Consider the following 24,658-nt stretch of genomic DNA (forward strand, 5'->3'; position numbering starts at 1 on the left):
GACTGCAAAGTTAGCTAAAGCCATGAATAATCGGATTTTGTTTAGCCAAATTATAGACTATCCAAATAGACCTCCATGTATGTCTAACTGCATAATCCAGTTCGTCGATTTGTCACTTGGAGCTCCACACTGTTGCCTGCAGCTGTATTTATCTTTGCCCAGGATAGGCTTTGTACTGAACAACTCTGAAGTACACCGAGGTGATAAATTGCCAGTCAATTAGAAGTGGACCAACGTTTACTTCGCAGTAACTAGTGAACAACTTGTTTTTATCAATGAGGAATTTGACCTTCCACTACCCCTTAAATACAGATTTGATTAGCAGGGACGGCGGATAACTTCGGAGAGCAACGGGAGAACCAGTGGGTCATTAAACGAGTGGTTCATATCTTTACATAAAGAGCGAGCGTAGCTAGTGATGAGTTTGAAAACCGTTTCCCATGTCTGGCACGAAGAAGACTTCGAGGCGATCAGGGAGGCGCACTGTGTTCACAGAAAGGGCATAACAATTTCTCAGGCTGTTGAACAATATTCAACCTGGAGTAGGAAATATGAGAAGGTAGGAAAATGTCAACGCCAGAGAATAGTCAGTCTCGGCTCGGTTATCCGCCGAAATAAATTCCATTCGGGGAAAGAGGCAAAACAGCCCTGAAAGTTATATGAATGGATCACTGAAAATCTTGTTTGACCCAGCTTTGTTTTATCCTCTGACCTATTTGTGTATTCATTTGTATGTTTTTACTATTGAAAACCCCCCAAAACAATTGTTGTAAACATTCCAGAAAACAAAATCAGCTGAGCTACCGAGCCTTTTCATTGAATTCTATCAAGCAGATGTATTTCAGGATCTTTGTCCAGGGCGGTACAAGGGCCCCATGATAGCAGGCAAGGTAGTTGCTGATTATTTTGAAGACGACAGGGAGAAGAAGAAGATTATTGACATCGCTGCAGGAACTGGCTTCGTAGCTGAACATGTAAGGTCTTTGGTTTTAAAATTATGTAGTGCTCAGGGCCATTTCAAAGATTAAATATCAAACATATTTCTTTTATGGCCCTGAGGAATTTCTGTTTTTAGACATTGATCAGTCCTGTGGAGAGTCATAGTCATAGTCATAGCCTGAAAAGTTTGTTCACACAATTACTCATCATCATGAAGCATATACTCAAGATAAATGAAACATGGTATATGTCATTCTTAGGGCCGTGCGCGATCAGAGTGAATGTGATCGTAAAAAACGTTGGCCATTTTCACATGCCAATGTACAGTGTGATACAGCAATAGTGACACACTGGCCCTCTTAGCATGGCAACGTCTTCCAGGGTAAGCCTCTGAGGGTTGTCTTAGTAGCCACACCGACAAAGGTATGGAATAGGACATAATATACCTCGCCTTTGTTGCAGCTGAGGACCCATGGGTTTGTTCACATTGACGCACTGGAACCTTCCAGCAAGATGCTGCTGAGAGCGAAGGAGAAGGGCCTGTACGAGGACTATTATACTGAGTATCTGTGCGAGGTCCCACTGCCTATCCCCAATGGTAAACCAGTCAACATATGAATAGACAATGTAAATCTGATAGACTATGTTCGTACCAAAGATGATCGAACCTTGTCGGAAATTGCCGGAAATACCATGTGCAAAATATTACTGTTAAGCCTGATAAATAGAGTTGTGACCTGCAGTTAATCCCCTATGACTATACATGAGGTCCGCCCACTGGCGCTTACCATTGTAAAGAAAGGGGTAGTGGGTGGATATGTGCGGGCCACGGCTCAGAATTCTGGTATCGACTAATCACTGCGACCTCTTAATAGTCTTATGAGAAACACCTATGTCCACGATGAGTGTAGTCAATTTCATCGTCATTGCCTGCACGTTCACAACATGCGTACACCCTCTCTACCTGTAACACACTAGGGGCGGTGGGGTAGCCTAGTGGTTAAAGCGTTCGCTCGTCACGCCGAAGAACCGGGTTCGATTCCCGACATGGGTACAATGTGTGAAACCAATTTCTGGTGTCCCCCGCCGTGATATTGCTGGAATATTGCTAAAAGCGTCCTAAAACCATACTCACTCACTCACTGTAACACACTAAAAGTGTTGGCCCAGCTTCTATGCTCCGGCGACTTGTCTCCAACACGTTTTATGAGTTGGTTCAATTTATTCTGGATGACCAGTATGTTTAATGCACTTTCAAGATTTGGAACTTCATTACGTGGCATTTTGCAATCGGCAATTTGTCAACAAGGATTGAAAACGTTTTGGATAGCAATATGTTGTCGAGTTCTCGTTTCAGTCTTAAAAACTAAACATAATTATTTTCATTATATCGCTTTTAAAAAGTCTTAATTTATAGAAGAAGGCTTTCTATCTATAGATTTCTGATGTTATTGTTGTATTTTAGTGTGATTAGGCTTCATGACCTCACATTACCAGACACTGGTAAACAATGGTTATGATTACTATTTGGTGTTTACGTTCAATGGGATCTGAATAATCAGCCTTCAAACATTGCAGATACATACGACTGTGCCGTCACCAGCGGGGGGATGGGGGAAGGACACATTCCGTGTTCCGGAATTCCTGAGTTGATCCGGATCGTTAAACCAGGTAATTAAGTACCAGATGATGTGCTTGGTCTCTGTTTAAACTATTCTTGGTCAGGTCATGTTTAGCAGCCACACGTTATATTCTGTACTTTGGGTGTAGTCTTCTTATTCCAGTGATAAGATATTATCAACTGTTGCATCTCTCGTTCTGCCTTTTTAGACCTAATCTAATATTGTCTTTTTGAATTTCCGTTGAATTTTGATCTAGTTAATAACCTGTGAAGGTTTAGTTGAGTGTTTCCGGAGGTTAAGGCCACCAAAACATTCTAGACACTGTTCGTTGTTGGTTCACGTCTTTTTTCATATTGAACTCTTTTATTTATTTGGATGAGATAATCAATGTGGTTCCTCCATGTGAAGATATTTCAAAAGCTTCTTTATTTGCGAATAAGTCTGTGATTAAGGGACATATAACCTTTATTGCAAGAGAGTGGTCAAATGTAACAAATGTTACATTTGGGATAACACTCTTTTAGTAAATACAGAATCTAGTACTTATTTGGGTTGAATCCCATTCGGGATTCGAACTCAAACTGCCAGAATGAGGCACCTAATCGCCAGCACACAAAGTCAGCGATCTAACCCACTCAGCCCTCGAGGCTTCCACAACATGAAAGTTCGACAACTGGGAGTCTAGATCACGTACTTTGTGTACCCCTCTGACACGTGTAAATTGCAAGGAACATTTTGTTTTCCAGGCGGAATTATATGCATAGTAATGCGTGAAGTGTTCCTGAGAGACGTGGATGAATACAAAGATCGGCTGGAGCCACTCATGGACTCTCTAGAAAAGGAGGGGAAATGGAGACAAGTGTCGCGAGTTGTTATTACCAATTATTTCATAGATATGTCTGGCGTAGTATTTCTCTACAGAGTTATTTGATTCCATGGAAAATCGTTTCACGTCCACCACAATGTGGAAGACACGCAGTTACAGATGGTGTAGGGTTGAAAGAAAAAATGTTGTAGAGTTTCAATATAATCTGAAATTGTAAACACAAACAATGATAACAATTTGATAACCTTTATTTCATTCACCATGTGCAAGGATTGTTTTGTTCATATGTCCTAGTGTTGTGAGGTGAGTTGAAATGGGGTTTAACGTCGCGTCCAAGATTATTTCACTTATATATAGCGACGTGCATGCACGTGTGTGTGTGTGTGTGTGTGTGTGTGTGTGTGGCTGCTTGTACTAGTCCGGACTGATGCCGATTAATAGTGCTAGCACACTGAGATACCATGTCGCAGTTTAACATGGGTACCCCACTCAGACACCGTATACTGATTCCGAGCCGACCAGTCCTTGTTTTAGCCCCTTAATGCCGAGCGCCAGACAGGGTAACAATAAGTACCATCGTTTAACGTCTTTTGGTATGACGCGGCCGGGCATCGAACGCCGGACCTTCCGCTCTCCGGGCTGACGCTCTACCACTAGACCACGGAGGCGGTCCCTAGTGTTGTGACTTACATGTGTGGCATGGTGAGTGGGCTTCTACACCAAGAGACCGAAGGTTGAGAGATTGAAAAGAATAGACGGCTCGTAACAGCACGAGCAACTTCGATCTACATGGCTTCCTTCCAATATCCACAATCCTTTTTTAGTCACAGATTTTTTGTATGTTGTTTTTATTTTATGTCTGTATGTAACTGTGTGGTGTATATGTCCATGGAGAGGGGTTTTCTAACTTCTAAGATACTTGTCCCCAATTCATTTCACTTCCGTGAATAAAATTCGTTTGAATTAAGAACATCTCACTGGTCACAAATGTAACGGAGCGCGTGAAGATCCGGGGTAAAATAGACCTTCAGCAACCCATGCTTGCCGTAACAGGCGACTTTATGCTTGTCATAAGAGGCCACTAACGTTATCGGGTGGTGATAGGGTGATCGATCCCAATTGCGTGGATCGATGCTCATGATATTAATCACTGGATTGTCTGGTCCAGACTCGATTATTTACAGACCGCTCTCATATAGTTGGAATATTGCTGAGTGCGGCGTTAAACAACAAACCAACCAAACCAATCACAAATGTAACGCCGATGAATGCCGTTAGATACATAGACACAATCAGGAATATCACTTATGTTGACCAACCGATCCAGGATGCGTTACTAGAGACATAATCCGTCAAGGGGCAAAACCAGTATGCGTTACTGGAGATATGTTCCCTCCAAGGGGCAAAGCCAGTATGCGTTACTGGAGATATTAACCGATCAAGGGGCAAATCCAGGATGCGTTACTGGAGATATTAACCGATCAAGGGGCAAATCCAGGATGCGTTACTGGAGACATGTTCCAGGGGGCAAATCCAGTATGCGTTACTGGAGACATGTTCCAGGGGGCAAATCCAGTATGCGTTACTGGAGACATGTTCCAGGGGGCAAATCCAGTATGCGTTACTGGAGAAATATTCCAGGGGGCAAATCCAGGATGCGTTACTGGAGACATGTTCCAGGGGGCAAATCCAGTATGCGTTACTGGAGACATGTTCCAGGGGGCAAATCTAGTATATGCTACTGTAGACATGTTCCGTTAAAGGAATACAGTATAAAGCTGAAGATATCATGAACAATCGATGTGTGAACAATCACGTTTGGACCTGCCAAACCAATGGTTGATAGCATGAGTAACGTCCCACGCAGTCTGGTTAGGATAGCACAGAGTCTGCCAGTCACAGAGACTGATCACGTCTGGGGTACCCACCAGTCCTTGTTTTATCCCCTCAATGTCTAGCGTCAAGCAGGGTTACAACAAGTACCATGTTTTAACGTCTTTAAGTCAGACGCAGCCAGGGATCGAACCAACTACCTTTCGCACTCTGGGCAGACGCTCTATCCGCTAGACCAAGGATGCGGTCCGTATTTATACCAACAGTTATGACCAAGGCAATTCTTCAGAGTGAAAAGGGGCGGTCGGGTAGCCTAGTGGTTAAAGCGTTCGCTCGTCACGCCGAAGACCCGGGTTCGATTCCCGACATGGGTACAATGTGTGAAGCCCATTTATGGTGTCCCCCGCCGTGATATTGCTGGAATATTGCTAAAAGCGGCGTAAAATCAAACTCACTTACTCAGAGTGAAAACACGCCGAAGGCCATGCTCACCGGTAATACACTACCAGGCCACGGTGACAAGACAGCTCGCGTTATCAATGGTCTGTGTCGGAAGCTGAGGCTCTCTATCAAATCCAAGGTCCAAGATAGATAAAACAATTCCAAGAGATTAAAACCAACCAAAGATAGTTTGGTTATATATGAATTGTCATCTGATTAATGAACAGAAATATATAAAATATATTGTACCTATAACGCTAAAATGTTGTAAAAGGAATTAAATACTTTTAGCGTACGAATGTGACGAAAGTGCTTGATCGAATACTGAGTTTAATAATTTTCCAACACTCACTTTTGAAGTTGCTGATTAGGGATTTTAGGGACGCTTGTGCCATTCTGATTTAAAAGAACAAAATAAGTTTGGGTTTGAGAACGAAGAGTGAGTGAGTGAGTGAGTAAGCGAGTGAGCGAGTGAGTGAGTGAGTGAGTATGATTTTACGCCGTTTTTAGCAATATTCCAGCAATATCACGGTGGGGGACACCAGAAATGGGCTTCACACATTGTACCCATCTCGGGAATCGAACCCGGTTCTTTGGCGTGACGAGCGAACGCTTTAACCACTAGGCTACCCGACCGCCCCGGTATCTATTGAGACAAAACCCACTGGGAATGGAATAATCTGACTTACTAATAAATTGCCAGAGAATATCTGAAGAAACAGACTCCTGTAGGTATAAAAGGCAGAATAGTGGTTAAAATGAGGTGCATGGGTCACAGATGATATTGTGATTAGTAAGACAATTTGCACTGTTATAATGGAATAATAAATAAAATATAAAACGTCAGTTTACTGTCGAAGACAAAGAAGCCACAGTTTAATGCGGTTAAGATTACCAAGTGAGGACGTTGCCATAGGGAAGGAATAGGGAAGGAATATCAGCTTCAGCCTGGCTGCATCAGTGTGTCATCGCACCCCGATAACATGGATAGAACCTCGGCCAATTGTTCGCTTGACTTAAAGTTTATGATTCACTTCTGAGGTGAGGTGAGGTGAGGTGAGGTGAGGTGAGGTGAGGTGAGGTGAGGTGAGGTGTTCTTCAATTCTTCAGGCCGGTGTGATATGCGTGTGGTTAAAACGTAGGACAGACTGCGGGGGGAAATAATACGCTCACTCACACTCCACATATTCATCATGCTGGCTTTATATCAAGTTGTGCTTTAATAGAGAACGCATTGTTTTGAACTGATGGTATGTACCTCTTTCGTCGACATCAACATCAAAACCAGCAAGAGGCAGAGTGAGTGAGTATGTTTGTACGCCGCTTTTAGCAATATTCTAGCAGTATCCCTGGTCTTCGCCGTGACGGGCAAACGCATTAACCTCTGGGCTATCCCACCGCCCATCAATAGGTAGAGGATGTCTGGATGAGCTGCGTTGCAGGTTCAGTTGTCAGGTTATGGACTGTGTCACAGGGTCGTGGATCTAGGGCCCAAACACGCGGAAACAAGACTCATAAAACCACTACACCAATAGACTAAACACTGTGTGACGTTTTCTTTTGGTAATTTTCTTTCAACTTTTACTACTACTGTAACAACATAATCACTGTAACTGCATAATTTAATGTTCTTCACAAGAGTTGTTCCCTTCGGCACACCAGAAACCTATGATAGTGGGTTCGATCCCGGTTTGTCCCGATTATGTTTCTAGGTTTGTCAGCACCATGTCTGTACCTGTGGGTTTCACCGAAGTGGTAAACGTCTAAAACCTGCTTCGCTCCAACATTAAACTGATGCCATGATGATATATCTGAAATACTGTTCAAAGCGGCGTCAAATTATCCATGTAGTCAAAGATAAGGGGTTTTGTACTGTCGGACGTATCTGTAATGTAATGTCATGTGCTCTGGTTTGCTTGCGGTACCAGGGGAGGATCTGCCATGTTTGGCACCACATCTTCAGCAATGGTTTTAGAACAGATGCGCCTGCGCAGTCTTTTGGAACCTATTATGCATTGACAATTGAGCAATATTCATTAAACTTGACAATAAATCCCCGAAAGTTTCTTGTGGTATAATGCCAATTATTTCTGGACTTAGATGTATTATGAAACCATTACATTTTTAAAAACCATAATTTGATTTTTCATTTCTATATAAACGCAAACTATTTGTTGTGTTTATTTGATACAAAATCAACTTGGCAATAAACGTCTATGTTGACCTTCAGCACATCCTGCTCAATAGAAACAGATTTTCTATTCTGAGTAGGTTGTAAATGTATTTTTGCAACATCGCCTGGTTCAGCCGAAGTTAAATGCTGATCATGATGAGGGAACACCTCACTGTGCCCTCACATATTGTTATAGGGTACAGGTGTAGTCAGCCGTGGTTAAGTGGGTTACAATAGGGGGATTACCTATAGTCTGTTGCATGTCTATGTAGAGAAAATTACTATCGGTCAGATTCATAAAATTTCATATACATTTCAACAGTACATTCACTTTACAGAAGCATATATTTCATAAAATTTCATATTGATAGATTACGTATTGCATAAATAAATATACCTTTCAAAATCACTTTACAGCGGAAATATTCAGTTCACAATCCAGCATATTCAGCCACAGCGTCAGAATATTCAATTGGTGTCAGTCTGCCAGTCAACAAGTTGTCCTTCTCTATCAGGACGTTGTCGTCAATTTGGAGATATTTCCTATAATGTCAATAAATTAAAAAAAATGTTTGGATGACTTGGGCCAGATTTCTTCAGCTTGGAGTGCCAGCCTTCTAAGTGATTGGTTGTCCTGGAAACCAGGATCTGCTTGGATCTGCTTATAGCCATGCTTATTCACTCATTGTTTGAGCTTATGTAGCCTTTGTTATCCTAAAAAAAACATGTTCCCAATTATGGTGACTGTTGGGCATTTTGTGAAATACTACTAATAAAATCACAACGATTTGAACAAGCTATGATGTTATCCTTACTTTCATGCCAAATATGAGTGAGTGAGTGAGTTGGGTTTAACGCCGCTTTTAACATTATTCAAGCTATATCACGGCGTGTCAGCTTAATGTGGGAGGAAAGCCCGAAGTGATGCAGGTCTCAGATGTTTACCACCGCGACGCCTAAGACGACTGGGCCAAGCGTGCCCCTATGCCAAATATGAGCTTTATAGGAAGAAGAGGATGTTTACAGAGCCGAATATGCATCTTTAGAGAAGGTCAAATGAAAAGACATATAAAGAAAGAAAGTTACATATGTCCCAAACTATTATATTTTAAAATACAAATGTCCGAGTTAAGGCCAAAAATTGTTTTCATTATGGTTGAGCATGGTGGCCATATAGAAACTGGGATTCGAACCTCTTCATCAACTGCAGGTGACAACACGGAACCAGGATACCATGTTTTAGCTTCATTGGTCTAGTTGTTTCTGTGAATAGGATGTTACAGACGCCGTCTTCATCGCTCATGGACGTGTCACAGAGTGACTTAATAACAAGATTCTTAAGGTTAAGGTCAAACTATTTCCTTTTAGAATTATAACTTCTTGACTACTTCCCGTTTGTGCAGTGTTGAGTTATATCGTTTGGGAAACCTAGACTATTTCACGTGATGTAATGCATGCGTTATAGCGGTCAGTTGGGCCACTGTCTAACACAGCGGTTCATACATGTATGACGGCATTTAGAGCCTTAATCCATTATCCCCTGGGCCGTGTCTGTAATCACATCCATAAGTGACCCGTGAAGATTCCGGGGTAGAATAGAGGTCTTCAGCAACCCATGCTTGCCGTAAAAGGTGACTATGCTTGTCGTAAAAGGCGACAAACGGGATCGGGTGGTCAGGCTCGCTGACTTGGTTGATGCATGTCATCGATCCCAATTGCGTGGATCGATGCTTATGATATTAATCACTGGATTGTCTGGTCCAGACTTGATTATTTACAGACCGCCGTCATATAGCTGGAATATTGCTGAGTGCAGCGTTAAACAACAAACCAACCAACCAACAACATCCATAAGTCATATGTTCCGAGTAACGCCATTGTCTATATTTCTGTCCATTGCTGTCCCTTTTGTTAACATCTATACTGTTGGTCAGTCTGGTATTCAAACTGCACCTGTATGTACAGCCGCTAGTAGGATACGCCTGCTCGCTGGACTTGACTTTATTAATAGGGTTGGAATCACTCCTCGACTTGTAATTGTATTTGATTGTTTTATTACCGTCTTAAGAAATTTGAACTCAATTTTTTCTTCAATCTTTTTCGCAAACATATGCGTTGAAAGATCCCATGTGAACAATTGACTTGCCTTTGCATGTATTTGTGACGGGTGCCACCGACGGGACTGGATAAGCTCACAGATTCGTGAACACCTGATATCAGCGTTATTTCATAGTGATTCATAAACACATGATTATGGAAAGGGTTACGTTAGGCTTTGTAATCAAACATAAATAAGCTGACAGGAAAAGTTGAACCACGGATCCGTTTGTAACTGGACATGGCTCATCACGGGTTGTATTGTTTATTCGAGACTAAGGGGTGGGGATAGGGGGGGTGGGGCTTTTGCTTAAAGGCAGGACTTTTTTCACCCCTTCAAAACATGAAAACAATTTCTGTGAAAGAAGGTGCTGATCAATTTAAATTTATCTATAATTCACCAAACATTTTACAAGACATCTAGCATACCCAGGTAACAATGAATGTGCATTTGTCTTTCAGTGAAACCGTGGAACAAACGATTTTTTGGCCATTTTATTTTCTTCCACAAAATTTTTTTTCAAAAATATCCCAGGCCCCTAGAGTATCCAGCGGTCCGTCTCTGAAAGTTATCATGCTGTTGAACTCATTGCTTGAATCCATACACTAATGACATGTCCCTACATTCTAACAGGTCAAATATTTGGTTCCCACTACAACCGCTATCACCACAAGTGAGTGAGTGAGTATGGTTTTACGCCACTTTTAGCAATATTCCAGCAATATCACGGCGGGGGACACAAGAAATGGGCTTCACACATTGTACCCATGTCGGGAATCGAACCCGGGTCATCGGCGTGACGAGCGAACGCTTTAACCACTAGGCTATCCGACCGCCCCTATCACCACAAGAGATTCCGCAGGTGCGCGACAGCCATATCTCACCTGCAGGTTCCCATGATCGAAAACATGAGAGTTCAGTGACCCACAGAAAATCTGCAGGTATGGTGTATGATGAGGGCATATGTACCTGTCTTCACTTTCTGGTGCCTCGTTTAGTGTAGATAAAAAACCAGTCATCTACTGATCTACGTGTGGACAGTTTGTATTCAACAGGAAGGCCCACAGAAGCCTGAGCTGTGTGTACAACCAACTACCGGATTGTGAGCAATCTCATTAAAATCAGATCACAGTTCTCGCTACCGCTAAACAAAGATCTGAGGACATCCCATTGCGGGTCACGTTAGATTGACCTTTCGCGAACTTTGACCGACCAGTGGAATGACTGACAAGAAGCCGACATTAGCCAATCAGAAGGCAGCTTAATAGAGCTTTACGGCACGAGTTTCAAACTGGCGACTAGGCTTCGAAACATATTTTGATATATACTCGATTAAAAAATTAAAAACTGAACAAAAGAACATTCTGGAATGGCTAATAGATGATCTAGATTGTATGAATACAGTCATAGAGCCCATAAATGTCGTTCGGAATACCCTGTGTGTTATTTTCGAGGATGCACGATCAAAAATCACATTCCAGCTGTCACTTTCATCATCTGATAAGCGATCGATGCTCTGATTGTTCAGATGAAAGGTCGTACTGACATGGCCCGCAATGGGATGTCCTCAGGTCTTTGTTTAGCGGTAGCGATCTGATTTTAATGAGATAGGGACTGTGAGGGTCATGTGAAGACTGACGGGGTGAAGGACAGAGCCGGTGTTGCTGGATTAAATCACACCTTTTAAATTTCCCGCTTCAGTGATTCTGTCCTGGGACTGACATACTCCAGAGTGAAATTATCCTAGGATCAAATCACTCCCCTTTCAGGATCATTCTCCACCCTCTCCACCCCCTATAATCATCAGATTGTAAATCGACCAAACTTTTTTTTATGTCTAACCAGTGATCGTTTAGATCCAAAGGTTTTGTGACAAAACTCATGTGCAAACTGGTTTTGTAAACATTTTTCGGACATAGTTAAGATTGATTTTGTCAAGCAAAATTTAATAATGTTTTATATGACGAAAAAATGTTGATGTAATTATTAATGCTAGACATAGAACATTGTGTGAAAATAATGGTGTTTATATTTGTAAACTTCCTTTTACCCCTGAGTATATGAATAATATCACTAAACATATCTATTATTAGTATTATAAAATGTAATTTGTAAAAATGAATTTAATAATCTGGTAACATGCAGTGTGTATGTACATATGATATATCTTACATACATTCAAACACCGTTGTGTCGAACTTTGATGTGTCGAATTAACGGTTGTATCGAAGTGAAAGCTTGATTCCTGCGTATTCCTTCTTTATTCATGTATTTTTCTTATTGTGTCGAACCTTGGGTACTTCGAAGTATTAACGTCCCTTCAATTTCGACACAAAGGTGTGACTGTATATAAAGTGTATCGTAATAGAAACAGGGGGCGCGGGTGGCCAACTCGTCTAAGGCGTCGCGATTCTCTGTGCAGAGTTGCGTCACTTGGGCACGCCAAATAACTAAGATTGTTGGTTCGAATCCCGGTTCGCCCTATTTATGTTTCCAGGTTTGTCAGCACCATACCCGTGATCGTGGGTTTCACCGAAGTGGTAAACGTCTGAGACCTGCATCACTTCGGGCTTTCCTCTCAGATTACGCTGTTATACGCCGTGCTATGACTGTAATAATGTTAAAAGCGGCGTTAAACCCAACTCACTCACTTAATAGAAACCAATAGTCTTGATAGCGATATCGTACCTATCATTGGTTCTTTCGTTGTCCGTGTTCTTTGAAAGATACCAGATTATATGAATGTATTGCTTACGTTATCCTGTGGTCTTTTTTACTTCAAAAGTGACATATTGACACTACTCTAAGTTGTAATAAATTGAACATGAAATTTAAAATATGTTCACAATCATATACATTATATTATCAGAAAAAAGTTTTACTTTTTAAGTTTCAAATATGATAATGTAATTAAAAGTGATTACTCACCAGAGCTTACGACTGTCTACAGTTTGACAGATTCTTGATTTTCTTTCTTGATGTCAGCAGTATTCATACTCAACTAAAGATACAAAAAGTTGGAACTGACCATAGTTATTAATCTATTCTTTGCTTTTTATCCAAACTAGTATGTGAATTGAACATATTTGATAGGTGTGGGTATCGGACGTGAGTTGTCGTGAGTTGACGCGAGTTATCATCATAGATTATTCGAGTGGAAGGCATTTAAAGGAACACTGCCGACACATTTAAGTGAATACTCATGATATTGACTGTACTTTTACATTTTGAGTGAATCTATAATGATAATATGAGACTTATGAGACTCCCTCCCCCCCCCCCCCCCCCCCCTCTCTCTCTCTCTCTCTCTCTCACATACATGTACTATGTATTCTATCTTATCGTCTAGATGTGTTTTACTATTTCTATCTTGTTTGTTGTATATAAAGTACGTGACACATACATGTACTATGTATTCTATGTTATCGTCTAGATGTGTCATACTTTTATCTATCTTGTTTGTTATATATATAGTATGTGCTGTTTGTGAAAAGAAAGAAATTGGTATACAATATCTAGAATAAGTATTTCGGAATTTCATATTTTGTGATAATGCTGCAATAATGATATTTAATATTATCAGTAGATATCACAAAATTTTCACTTTAGCGCTGTTTGGTATCTCAATGCAAACAACAGAACTGTTCATGCAACACTCACGATATGGCTGAAATATTGCCGATGTGACGTAAAGCATAAACTCACTCAGTCACTCATGTTCATGCAATAACTTGTACGTCTCTATAGATCGTTCATCAACATGTTCGTCTTTTTTAATATCATCCGCTGGCATGTTCTTCTCAGAGACCACTGGACCAATCAATATGAATCTTCATCTGCATGTTCCTACTAATGATGACACTTGAATCTTTTCAAGAGGTTTGAATCCGATTATCAATATGGATTCAAAATGAAATGGACTTTGGTACGTTAGTAATAGGGCTCCACATGCTCCGATCTGGGGTTGGGGGGTTGGGGTGGGGTTTATTTTATATATTGATTTGACATTTGCAACTTTACTACTCTTAGGGTGTTTCGTCGTATGATCTGGGTACTGTACATTGCATCTTCTCAGAAACTACTGGACGAATGAAGCTGAAACAGATTTTGTTCAAGTGGTTTGAATACGATTTTCAATAGAGTCACTACTGCAGTCATTTAGAAAGCACCCTTATCGTCTTGTTGATATAGTGGGGGTATGGCCACAAAGGTTACGTAGTGTTAATGATATTGTTAAATAATGGCCACATAGCCAATTCCCTTCCACGGATTTACATACCTGACAAGAAATAAAAGAGACCAGTAAAACAGCCTTCATATATACTGAACCGCAAAGGAAACGTCACCATGGATAGATAGATGAGAAACCTTATTTCTCCAAACACTGTAAACATACTTTGAGACATATTAAAAAGATAAAACTTGGCAAAACTGATCATCAAGGTTGAAATTAAAGTGTCAAATGTTCTTAAAGTGAAACACAACACTAGTCTCGGCGAAAATGGTATCACAAGCATCTCGTGTGTCCGCCATGTGCATTAATGACTGCCGTGCAGCGTCGATACATGGAATGGATGAGGCGGTTGATGGAGGCCGTGGGAAAGCACCTGACGCAGTTCAGCTGCAGTTGTCGGCCTTGGTCGGACGTCATTTAGCCGTCTTTGAATCTCGTCCAAAAGATGCTCAATGAGATTTAAATCGGGAGTGAGGGCACGCCACTGCATGGTTCTGATGCCATTCTGCTGAAGGAAGTCTCTCGTTGCTCTCGCAGTGTGGGCACGGGCGTTATCATGTTGAAGCTCGTGATTGCGGCGACGTACCAAATGAGGTATGGCGTGTGGTCTCAAGATTTGATCAATGTATCGAGCTGCTGTGACACCATTGCCTCCACCAGGACCGATGTTCTGGAAGACAACAGGGCCGACCCTCTGTGCAAGACCAATTCCACCCCACACCATGATGCTCGGACCACCCCACGAGTCTCTCTCAACAACACACGCATCCGAATAACGTTCCCCACGGCGTCGCCAGACTCTCTCTCTCTGCCATCTGCTGTTGAGATACAGTAACGGCTCTCGGCTGAGAAGAGGCTCTTCTCCACTGCTGGTGGCGCCAATGCTGGTGCTGTGTTGCCCACGGAAGACGGTCCCGGCGATGACGTGGTGTCAGAATGGGTCCTCGGTGTGGCCTGTGACAGAGAGGTGTCTGCTCGTCAATCGTCGACGCACGGTGTCCGCACTATTGTGTCGCTGGTGTGTCCCCATGGCCTGTCGAGCAGTTTCCGCAGAAGTAACAAAGCGATCGTGAAGATGCTGTCGCACAATCTGACGATCCTGACGTCGGGTGGCGACCCTTGGTCTTCCACTACGTGGTCGGTCATCTGTAGTGTTGGTGGTCTGGTACCGTTGCTGGAACCTGTATATGGTCCTTACGTGGACATGAAATGCATTGGCTACTTGCCGGGCGGTTTGTCTAGCTTACAATCGTCCAAGGGCTTGGTGTGTCTGATTTCTTGTCAATCTTGGCATATGGTAGCAATTCAATAAAGAATGAATGTTATCCGATTTGGGTGGATTTTTATAGGGCAAGAAATGGGGGAACGCATATATGAAATAAACGACCCGTGATCGTTTATCGTACAATAAAACACTGCAAGGTGAATAAACCACGAGATGCGCGGTGTTTTATTGTACGATCGTCGTTGTTTATTTCATAAATGCAAAAACATACAAGCATATAAACCATGTTAAATCATGTTGTGCATGACCTCGTTTAATAGTCACTACACGTGGTTATTCGAATGGTTGTTTGTCCAAGCGGGAGATAGACAATGTCAATTTGTATATTTTATTAGGGCTACAAACCAGAATGGCTGGAAGCCCTATTGTAATCGTCGTATTGTTTTAGTTTCAAAAACTTTCTAGGATTTAATTATCGCGATACTTAATAAATCAGACTGTGTTGTCCTTTTTCTGATATCTGTTTTTTCTTTGCGGATATATTAGATTTTATTTCTTTCTTCTCTCTCATAAATTTTGCCATACAAACTTAATTCGTGTTCAATATTGAAAATTTGCAAGGAGTTTTGATGCCATATGTTGCACTTTTTTTTTCTTAGTCGTCTATGGCGCAGAGTGAAGAGTTGCGTCCCTTGGCACGCCAGAAACCTATGATTGTGGGTTCGAATCCCGGTTCGCCCTGATTATGTTGCTAGGTTTGTCAGCACCACACCCGTGATCGTGGATTTCACCAAAGTGGTAAACGTCAGATACCTACAAAGCTTCGGGCTTTCCTCCCACATCAAGCCGACACGCCATGATAAACTGGAATATTGTCAAAAGCGTCGTTACTCACTCACTCACTCACTCACTCATGCACGCACGCACGCACGCACTCACTCTTGTTTCTTGTTGCATTTTGTGAGTGCATTTATGTCTTCAAACACTTTTCCTCTGAACCTTCCACTTGAAATATTGCCAGACTTTCTAAGAAGGAGTTATCTCCTAACTCGGTAACATCCAATCGTGTTAACTGTTTCCAAATATTTCCTTTGGTTGCGGACCTGTGGGGAATCTGCTTCTGATTTCTTATAAAAATACTTTATAAATCGTTTCTTCAAAGGTTCTGCATAGAAAACATTGAATGGTGTCATTATGTATAAACATATGTTGCGTCTTCATTTTTGGGGCATTCAATAATGGAATTTTAAGTTTTGCTTGACAAAAGTCGTATGCTTAAGTCCTTCCGCCACGTTGCTTCCAGTGCATAAATCAGATACAGTGCAGAATTTCTGGACCCAACTTTGCACAGACATCAGGCTAGTCACGAACTGGTGTCTTTTGTTATTTAGGAATATTTAAAAAACTGGACTGGTTCAAATGAGGGTAGGGTATGTTTCTCGGAACATAAGCCAAAGACTGTTCAATATTTCTGAAGCAAACTTTGCACAGATATCAGCCTAACCATGAACTAGAGCCTTAAAGTTTGCTCTTTACATTTCTGCTATATGACAAGGGGGAATGGTTTTTGTTTTCACATCACGATTGTCCTCTGCATTTCCCAGCCAGTTGCTTAAGCACTTCAGAGCATGTAATTATTATTAAGATTTCATAGAAAGACACATATTGTTTTCAGCTTAGCTTTTTCATCAAGGCTTCACCATCAAGAGTCCTGGTCAAGTCGTTCCAGAAATGATAGACATTCAGAGGAAGTTACTTCCTCATCAGCATTATGCAGGACAGGTTAACACTGTTTGTGTCATCACATGGATCCATTCATATACTCTTCATCATTATTCTGTAATCGGTTACGGCAAATAATCGGGACTGATTATTTCCCACGTTGACGTTTAGAAATAAAGAGGGTTTAATATTTATGGACCGATATCAGTCTACCAACTGGGGCAATTGGGAATTAAATAATGTTTGAAACAAGACCAAACACTTTGTTGTAAATTATGTTACAGTGATAACTGTAGTTTGGGTTTTAAGGCAGAAAACCTGATTGTTATATAACCGGAAGTGACAATAAAAAACCTGAAAGTATCAATTACTTAATTGAAGCTGAGCTAGAACCAGAGGCCATGCTAGTTAAGTGCAGGATGAATGTGTTAGGTAATCCAAACCGGATGTACTAACTGCTTCCTTATGAAAGGATCTAGGACCTAAAGTGACATGACACAAACTGGAGGAACTACTATCTGTGTTATATGCTTGTCAGGAAGGTAGGTTTAAGATTCTAATGCAGTAAGAATGTGTTTTCCTAAACCTGTAGTGACATAATACAAACTGGAGGTACTACCATCTGTGTTATATACTTGTCAGGAAGGTAGGTTTAATATTTTAATGCAGTGAGAATGTGTTTTCCTAAACCTGTAGTGACATGATACAAACTGGAGGTACTATTATAGGTGTTATATACTTGTCAGGAAGGTGGGTTTAAGATTCTAATGCAGTAAGAATGTGTTTTCCTAAACCTGTAGTGACATAATACAAACTGGAGGTACTACCATCTGTGTTATATACTTGTCAGGAAGGTAGGTTTAATATTTTAATGCAGTGAGAATGTGTTTTCCTAAACCTGTAGTGACATGATACAAACTTGAGGTACTATTATAGGTGTTATATACCTATCAGGAAGGCGGGTTTAAGATTCTAATGCAGTGAGAGTGTGTTTTCCTAAACCTGTAGTGACATGATACAAACTGGAGGTACTATTATAGGTGTTATATACTTGTCAGGAAGGTGGGTTTAAGATTCTAATGCAGTAAGAATGTGTTTTCCTAAATCTGTAGTGACATGATACAAACTGGAGGTAATATTATAGGAGTTATATACTTTTCAGGAAGGTAGGTTTAAGATTCTAATGCAGTGAGAATGTGTTTTCCTAAATCTGTAGTGACATGATACAAACTGGAGGTACTACTATAGGTGTTATATACTTGTCAGGAAGGTAGGTTTAAGATTCTAATGCAGTGAGAATGTGTTTTCCTAAACCTGTAGTGACATGATACAAACTGGAGAAACTACCATCTGTGTTATATACTTGTCAGGAAGGTTGGTTTAAGATTCTAATGCAGTGAGAATGTGTTTTCCTAAATCTGTAGTGACATGATACAAACTGGAAGTACTACTATCTGTGTTCTATACTTGTCAGGAAGGTAGGTTTAAGATTCTAATGCAGTGAGAATGTGTTTTCCTAAACCTGTAGTGACATGATACAAACTGGAAAAACTACCATCTGTGTTATATACTTGACAGGAAGGTAGGTTTAAGATTCTAATGCAGTGAGAATGTGTTTTCCTAAACCTGTAGTGACATAATACAAACTGGAGAAACTACCATCTGTGTTATATACTTGTCAGGAAGGTGGGTTTAAGATTCTAATGCAGTGAGAATGTGTTTTCCTAAACCTGTAGTGACATGATACAAACTGGAGGTACTACCATCTGTGTTATATACTTGTCAGGAAGGTAGGTTTAAGATTCTAATGCAGTAAGAATGTGTTTTCCTAAACCTGTAGTGACATGATTCAAACTCAAGGATTCAAACTCAAGTACAAAGAATTTTCTTTAAAATGGTGCTTGAACCATCAGACTTTTGGTTTTGAAACTAGTATGTAATTCTTTTTATTTTTCAAAGTTAGCCAAAGCCATGAATAATCTGATTCTTTTTAGCCAAAATATAGACTATCCAAATATTCCTCCATGTATGTTTCAAGGGAAAATCCGGTTCGTGGAAGTGTGTCTTGGAGCCCCGTATTGTAACCCGCAGCTATATCTATCTTTGCTCGGGATAGGCTTTGTACTGAACAACCCTGAAGTACACCGGAATTTGACCTCCTGCTACCCCTTAAATACAGATTTGATTAGCAGAGGAGGCAGATAACTTGTTGAGATCAACGTGAGAACAGCAGCTGATCAGCTGAGAACAAGGATCGAGAACCAGAGCCACTTTGTACTTGATAAACCTTCTACCTGACTACAGAACGTTCAGAGCATAAAGAGCGAGGATCACCATATGTTATCAGCAGAGGAGCGTAGCCAGTGATGAGTGAGAAAACCATTCCCCATGTCTGGGACGAAGAAGACTTCGAGGCGATCAGGGAGGCGCACTGTGTTCACAGAAAGGGCATAACAATTTCTCAGGCTGTTGAACAATATTCAACCTGGAGTAGGAAATATGAGAAGGTAGGAACATAGTGTGAACAGAAAACGCCAATGCCAGAGAATAGTCAGTCTCGATCATGCGCCGAAACAAATTCCATTGGGAAGAAGATGCAAAATAGCCGTGAAAGTTATATGAATGGATCACTGAAAATGTTGCTTGACCCTGCTATAAAGCTTTGTTTCATCCTCTGGCCTATTTGTATATTCTTTTTACGTTTTTTTCTAATAAATCTATTGTTGGAAACATTCCAGTAAAAGCAGTTGAGCTACCGAGCCTTTTCATTGAATCCTATCAAGCAGATGATGTATTTCAGGATCTTTGTCCAGGGCGGTACAAGGGCCCCATGATAGCAGGCAAGGTAGTTGCTGATTATTTTGAAGACGACAGGGAGAAGAAGAAGATTATAGACATCGCTGCAGGAACTGGCTTCGTAGCTGAACATGTAAGGTCATTGGATCTGAGTAAATAATTCAGCAGCCCAATGTAAATGGGGAACGATTTAAGGTTTTGCCAGAATTTGACCAACGCTGCACTTTGGTTTTGAAATCATGCAGTGCTCAGGGCCATATCAAGGATAAAATATCAAATATATTTCTTTTATAGCACTGAGGAATTTTTGCTTGGAGACATTGATCAGTCCTGTGAAGAGTGACGTGAAGTTTGTTCACACAATAACTCTTCATCAAGAAGCATATACTCAAGGTCAATGAAACAAGGGACGTGTCATTTTTAGGACCGGGCGCGATCATAGTGAAAATGCGTTTGCCTTATCTTTTTGTATTTTGAATCATATTGTATTGTCCGAATGTACAGTTCTACACAGCAATAGTGACACACTGGCCCTCTTAGCATATCGGGTCTTCCAGGATAACCCTCTGAGGGTTGTCTTAGTAGCCACACTGACAAAGATGTGGAATAGGACATAATATGTCTCGCCTTTGTTGCAGCTGAAGACCCATGGGTTTGTTCACATTGACGCACTGGAACCTTCCAGCAAGATGCTGCTGAGAGCGAAGGAGAAGGGCCTGTACGAGGACTATTATACCGAGTATCTGTGCGAGGTCCAACTGCCTATCCCCAATGGTAAACCAGTCAACATATGAATAGACAATGTAAATCTGATAGACTATGTTCGTACCGAAGGTTTTCGAACCTTGTCGGAAATTGCCAAAAATACCACGTACAATCTATTACTGTTAAGCCAGGAAAGGTTTAGTTGTGACTTGACAACTAACCCCATATGACAATGTATGGTGGGTAGCGGGTGGCCCGCGACAAATAGAACGATGGATATGTGAGGGTCTCGTCTAAGTCTTCTGGTATCGACTTGTCACACCGACCTCTTAATACTCTGATGAACAACACCAGTGTCCGCGGGAGCGTAGTCAATAACATCGTCATGACCTGCACTTGCACAACATGCGTGCACCCTCTCTACCTCTAACAAACCAAATATGGTTGCCCAACATCTGTACACCGCCTACTTGTCTCAAACGCGTTTTATGAGTTGGTTCAACGTATCCTGTATTACCAGTGTGTGCACTTTCAAGATTGGGAACTTCATCGTGTGGCATATTGAAATCGGCAATGTTTGGAAGGATTGAAAACGTTTTGAATACCAAAATGTTGTCGAGTTATCTTTTCAGTCTAAAAGGCTAAACATAATTATTATCATTTTATTACTTTTTAAACGTCTTGGAGGGTTGGAGATGAATGTTTTTGATTGTATTGACTCCTGGTGTTATTGTATTTTAGTGTGATTAGGCTTCATGACCTCACATTACCAGACACTGGTAAACAATGGTTATGATTACTGTTTGGTGTTTACGTTCAATGGGATCTGAATAATCAGCCTTGAAACATTGCAGATACATACGACTGTGCCGTCTCCAGCGGGGGGATGGGGGAGGGACACATTCCGTGTTCCGGAATTCCTGAGATGATCCGGATCGTAAAACCAGGTGAGTACTAGATGTGCTTGGTCACTGCTTAAAGTATTCTTGTTCTGGTCATGTTAAGCAGCTGAACACATTAGGAGTATTGATAGATCCAGTTTGGCTTGTGTATTTGTCAGATTGAGATTTTAGATTTATTGGTGAAGATAGCATGTCAGCATAGATTCTATAATTTGGTCGCAATAATCGTATTCCTGTAATAAGGTATCATCAACTGTTTCGAACTCTCGGTCTGCCTTACAAGACCTAGTCTGAGGTGTGTGATGACTTTTTCGGGTTTCTCTAATTCAAAGTGAAAACACTGTTTTTCTGTTAACAGTGTTTCACTATGTGGCTCCAGTAGCTAACTGTGCAACTGTCCGGATCCAAGTACTTATTTGGATTGAATCCCATTCGGGATTCGAACCCACACTGCTAGAGTGAGGCACCTAATCGCCAGCACACAAAGTCAGCGATATAACCCACTCAGCCCTCGAGGCTTCGACAACATGAAAGTCCGCCAACTGGTAGTCTAGATCACGTACATTGTGTACCCCTCTGACACGTGTAAATTGCAAATAACTTTTTTTGTTTTCCAGGCGGAATTATATGCATAATAATGCGTGAAGTGTTCCTGAGAGACGTGGATGAATACAAAGATCGGCTGGAGCCACTCATGGACTCTCTAGAAAAGGAGGGGAAATGGAGACAAGTGTCTCGAGTTATTATTCCTAATTATTTCATAGTTATGTCTGGCATAGTATTTCTCTACAGAGTTATTTGATTCCATGGAAAATCGTTTCACGCCCACCACAACATGGAAGACACGCAGTTACAGATGGACGAGGGCTTATAGGAATATAATCGTAGCGTTTCAAAAATACAATATTTTACAAACAAGGGGATTAAATAAACAGTAATTCATTCATCTCGTACAAGGATAGTTTTCGTTTCAACAATACAGTGTATATTGTTAACACAAACACGGGGATTTACTAAACAGTAATTCATTCACCATGTGCAAGAATGTTTTTATATCTCCTATTACATATGTGGGGTGCGAGGTAAATGATCAAGCGGGATGAGTGGGTTTATACACCACGAGACCGAACGTCGATCTATTTACAAGAATAGACAGCACGTGCAACCTCGTTTTTTATGTTTGTATGTAATTGTAGAGTGTATATGTCCATGGAGAGGGGTTTTCTAACTTATAAGAACTTGTCCCCAATTCATTTCACTTCCGTGAATAAAATACGTTTAAACAAAGATCATCTCACGAGTCACAATGTAACGCTGATGATCGCCGTTAGGTAAATCGGCAAAATCTGGAATGTCACTTATGTGAACTAGTATGCGTCACTGGAGACATGTTCCGTGGGGCAAATCCAGTATGCGATGCTGCAGTCATATTCCGTCAAAGGAGCAAATCCAGTATGCGATACTGCAGTCATATTCCGTCCAAGGAGCAAATCCAGTATGCGATACTGCAGTCATATTCCGTCCAAGGAGCAAATCCGGTATGCGATACTGCAGTCATATTCCGTCCAAGGAGCAATCCAGTATGCGATACTGCAGTCATATTCCGTCCAAGGAGCAAATCCAGTATGCGATACTGCAGTCATATTTCGTCCAAGGAGCAAATCCGGTATGCGATACTGCAGTCATATTCCGTCCAAGGAACAATCCAGTATGCGATACTGCAGTCATATTCCGTCAAAGGAGCAAATCCAGTATGCGATACTGCAGTCATATTCCGTCCAAGGAGCAAATCCGGTATGCGATACTGCAGTCATATTCCGTCCAAGGAGCAATCCAGTATGCGATACTGCAGTCATATTCCGTCCAAGGAGCAAATCCAGTATGCGATGCTACAGTCATATTCCGTCCAAGAGGCAAATCCAGTATGTGTTACTGTAGACATGTTCCCTCCCAGGAATACAGTATAAAGCTGAAGCTATCAGGGCGATCTGTGAATAATCAAGGTTGGACCTGCCAAACCAATGGTTGATAGCATGAGTAACGTCCCGGGTTAGGATGGCACAGAGTCTGCCAGTCACTGATCACTGGACCCCTCGGTTCTTACGACATGTCCATGGTGCTCCAAATACAGGACATTTATCATAGAAGACGATCAGTCACATCCGATGTGACATATTCAAAAGCTTTTCGGGAATTACAACACGTGAACAGGTGTTGGTATCTTTAGGATGCCTGGGTTGAACTCAATGTTAAAATATTCGTAGCTATAGCAACAGTCATACTTGAGTATAAACTTGAGTGTTTCACAGGTGAGGTAATGTGTGTGTGTGTGTGTGTGTGTGTGTGTGTGTGTGTGTGTGTGTGTGTGTGTGTGTGTGTGTGTGTGTGTGTGTGTGTGTGTGTGTGTGTGTGTGTGTGTGTGTGTGTGTGTGTGTGTGTGTGTGTGTGTGTGCTTCTACTAGTCCCAATTGATACTGGTTTTATACTACTAGCCCCCTGAGATACATCAGGCATCAGGCAGAGTAACAACAAGTGCCATCTTTTAGCGTCTTTTAGTCAGGCGCGGCCGGAGATCGAGCCACCTACCTTTCGCACTCCGGGCAGACGCTCTTTCCACTGGACCAAGGATGCGGTCCGTAGTTATAACAGTTATAACCAAGACAGTTCTCCAGAGTGAAAACACGTCGAAGGCCATGCTCACCGATAACATGAACACACTGCCGGGCCGCGGTGACCAAACAGCTCGCGTTATCAATGGAATGTGTTGGAAGTGGAGGCTCTCAGTTTTTTTATCAAATCCAAGGTCCAACATTTATATTACAAATCCAAAATTAAAACCAAACCAAAACGGTTCAGTAATATATGACTCAATACATTGATTAATAAACAAAAATATATAAAACACATTGTACGTATTGAAAAGAAATTAAATGTTTTCACCATAAGTCCGAAAAAATGTAACGAAAGCGCCTGGTCGAATACTGCCTTCAGTGAATATTCTGACATGGACACTCACGGTTTGTAGCTGCTAATTGGGGATTTTACGGACGCTTTTATCATTCTGATTTTAACGGCACGAAATATGTTTGGGTTTGAGAACGAGGACCTGGTGTCTATGGAGACAATTCCCACTGCTGCAGAG

At 41.3% G+C, this 24,658-nt stretch overlaps 1 protein-coding gene across 3 annotated transcripts; it reads left to right on the forward strand.

The window, feature by feature from the left end:
* Positions 1 to 319: 319 nt before the first annotated feature.
* Positions 320 to 22,797, forward strand: LOC124143927 (methyltransferase-like protein 27). Of its 3 annotated transcripts, none has more exons than XM_048393348.1 (5): positions 320 to 559; positions 846 to 974; positions 1,402 to 1,537; positions 2,518 to 2,610; positions 22,134 to 22,770. In XM_048393348.1, the coding sequence occupies exons 1-5, from the start codon at positions 419 to 421 to the stop codon at positions 22,316 to 22,318; spliced, it is 684 nt and encodes a 227-aa protein (XP_048249305.1). In that variant the 5' UTR covers positions 320 to 418; the 3' UTR covers positions 22,319 to 22,770. The 3 variants fall into 3 exon arrangements, with proteins under 3 accessions (XP_048249305.1, XP_048249304.1, XP_046369042.2); XM_048393347.1 differs by lacking the exon at positions 22,134 to 22,770 and adding an exon at positions 3,308 to 3,794; XM_046513086.2 differs by lacking the exons at positions 320 to 559; positions 846 to 974; positions 1,402 to 1,537; positions 2,518 to 2,610 and adding exons at positions 19,334 to 19,620; positions 19,914 to 20,042; positions 20,548 to 20,683; positions 21,469 to 21,561 and having other exon boundaries at positions 22,134 to 22,797.
* The last annotated feature ends 1,861 nt before the right edge of the window (positions 22,798 to 24,658 follow it).

The sequence above is a fragment of the Haliotis rufescens genome, unplaced genomic scaffold (assembly GCF_023055435.1).
Source record: "Haliotis rufescens isolate VD_foot unplaced genomic scaffold, xgHalRufe1.0.p SCAF_12, whole genome shotgun sequence".
NCBI classification, from domain to species: domain Eukaryota; kingdom Metazoa; phylum Mollusca; class Gastropoda; order Lepetellida; family Haliotidae; genus Haliotis; species Haliotis rufescens.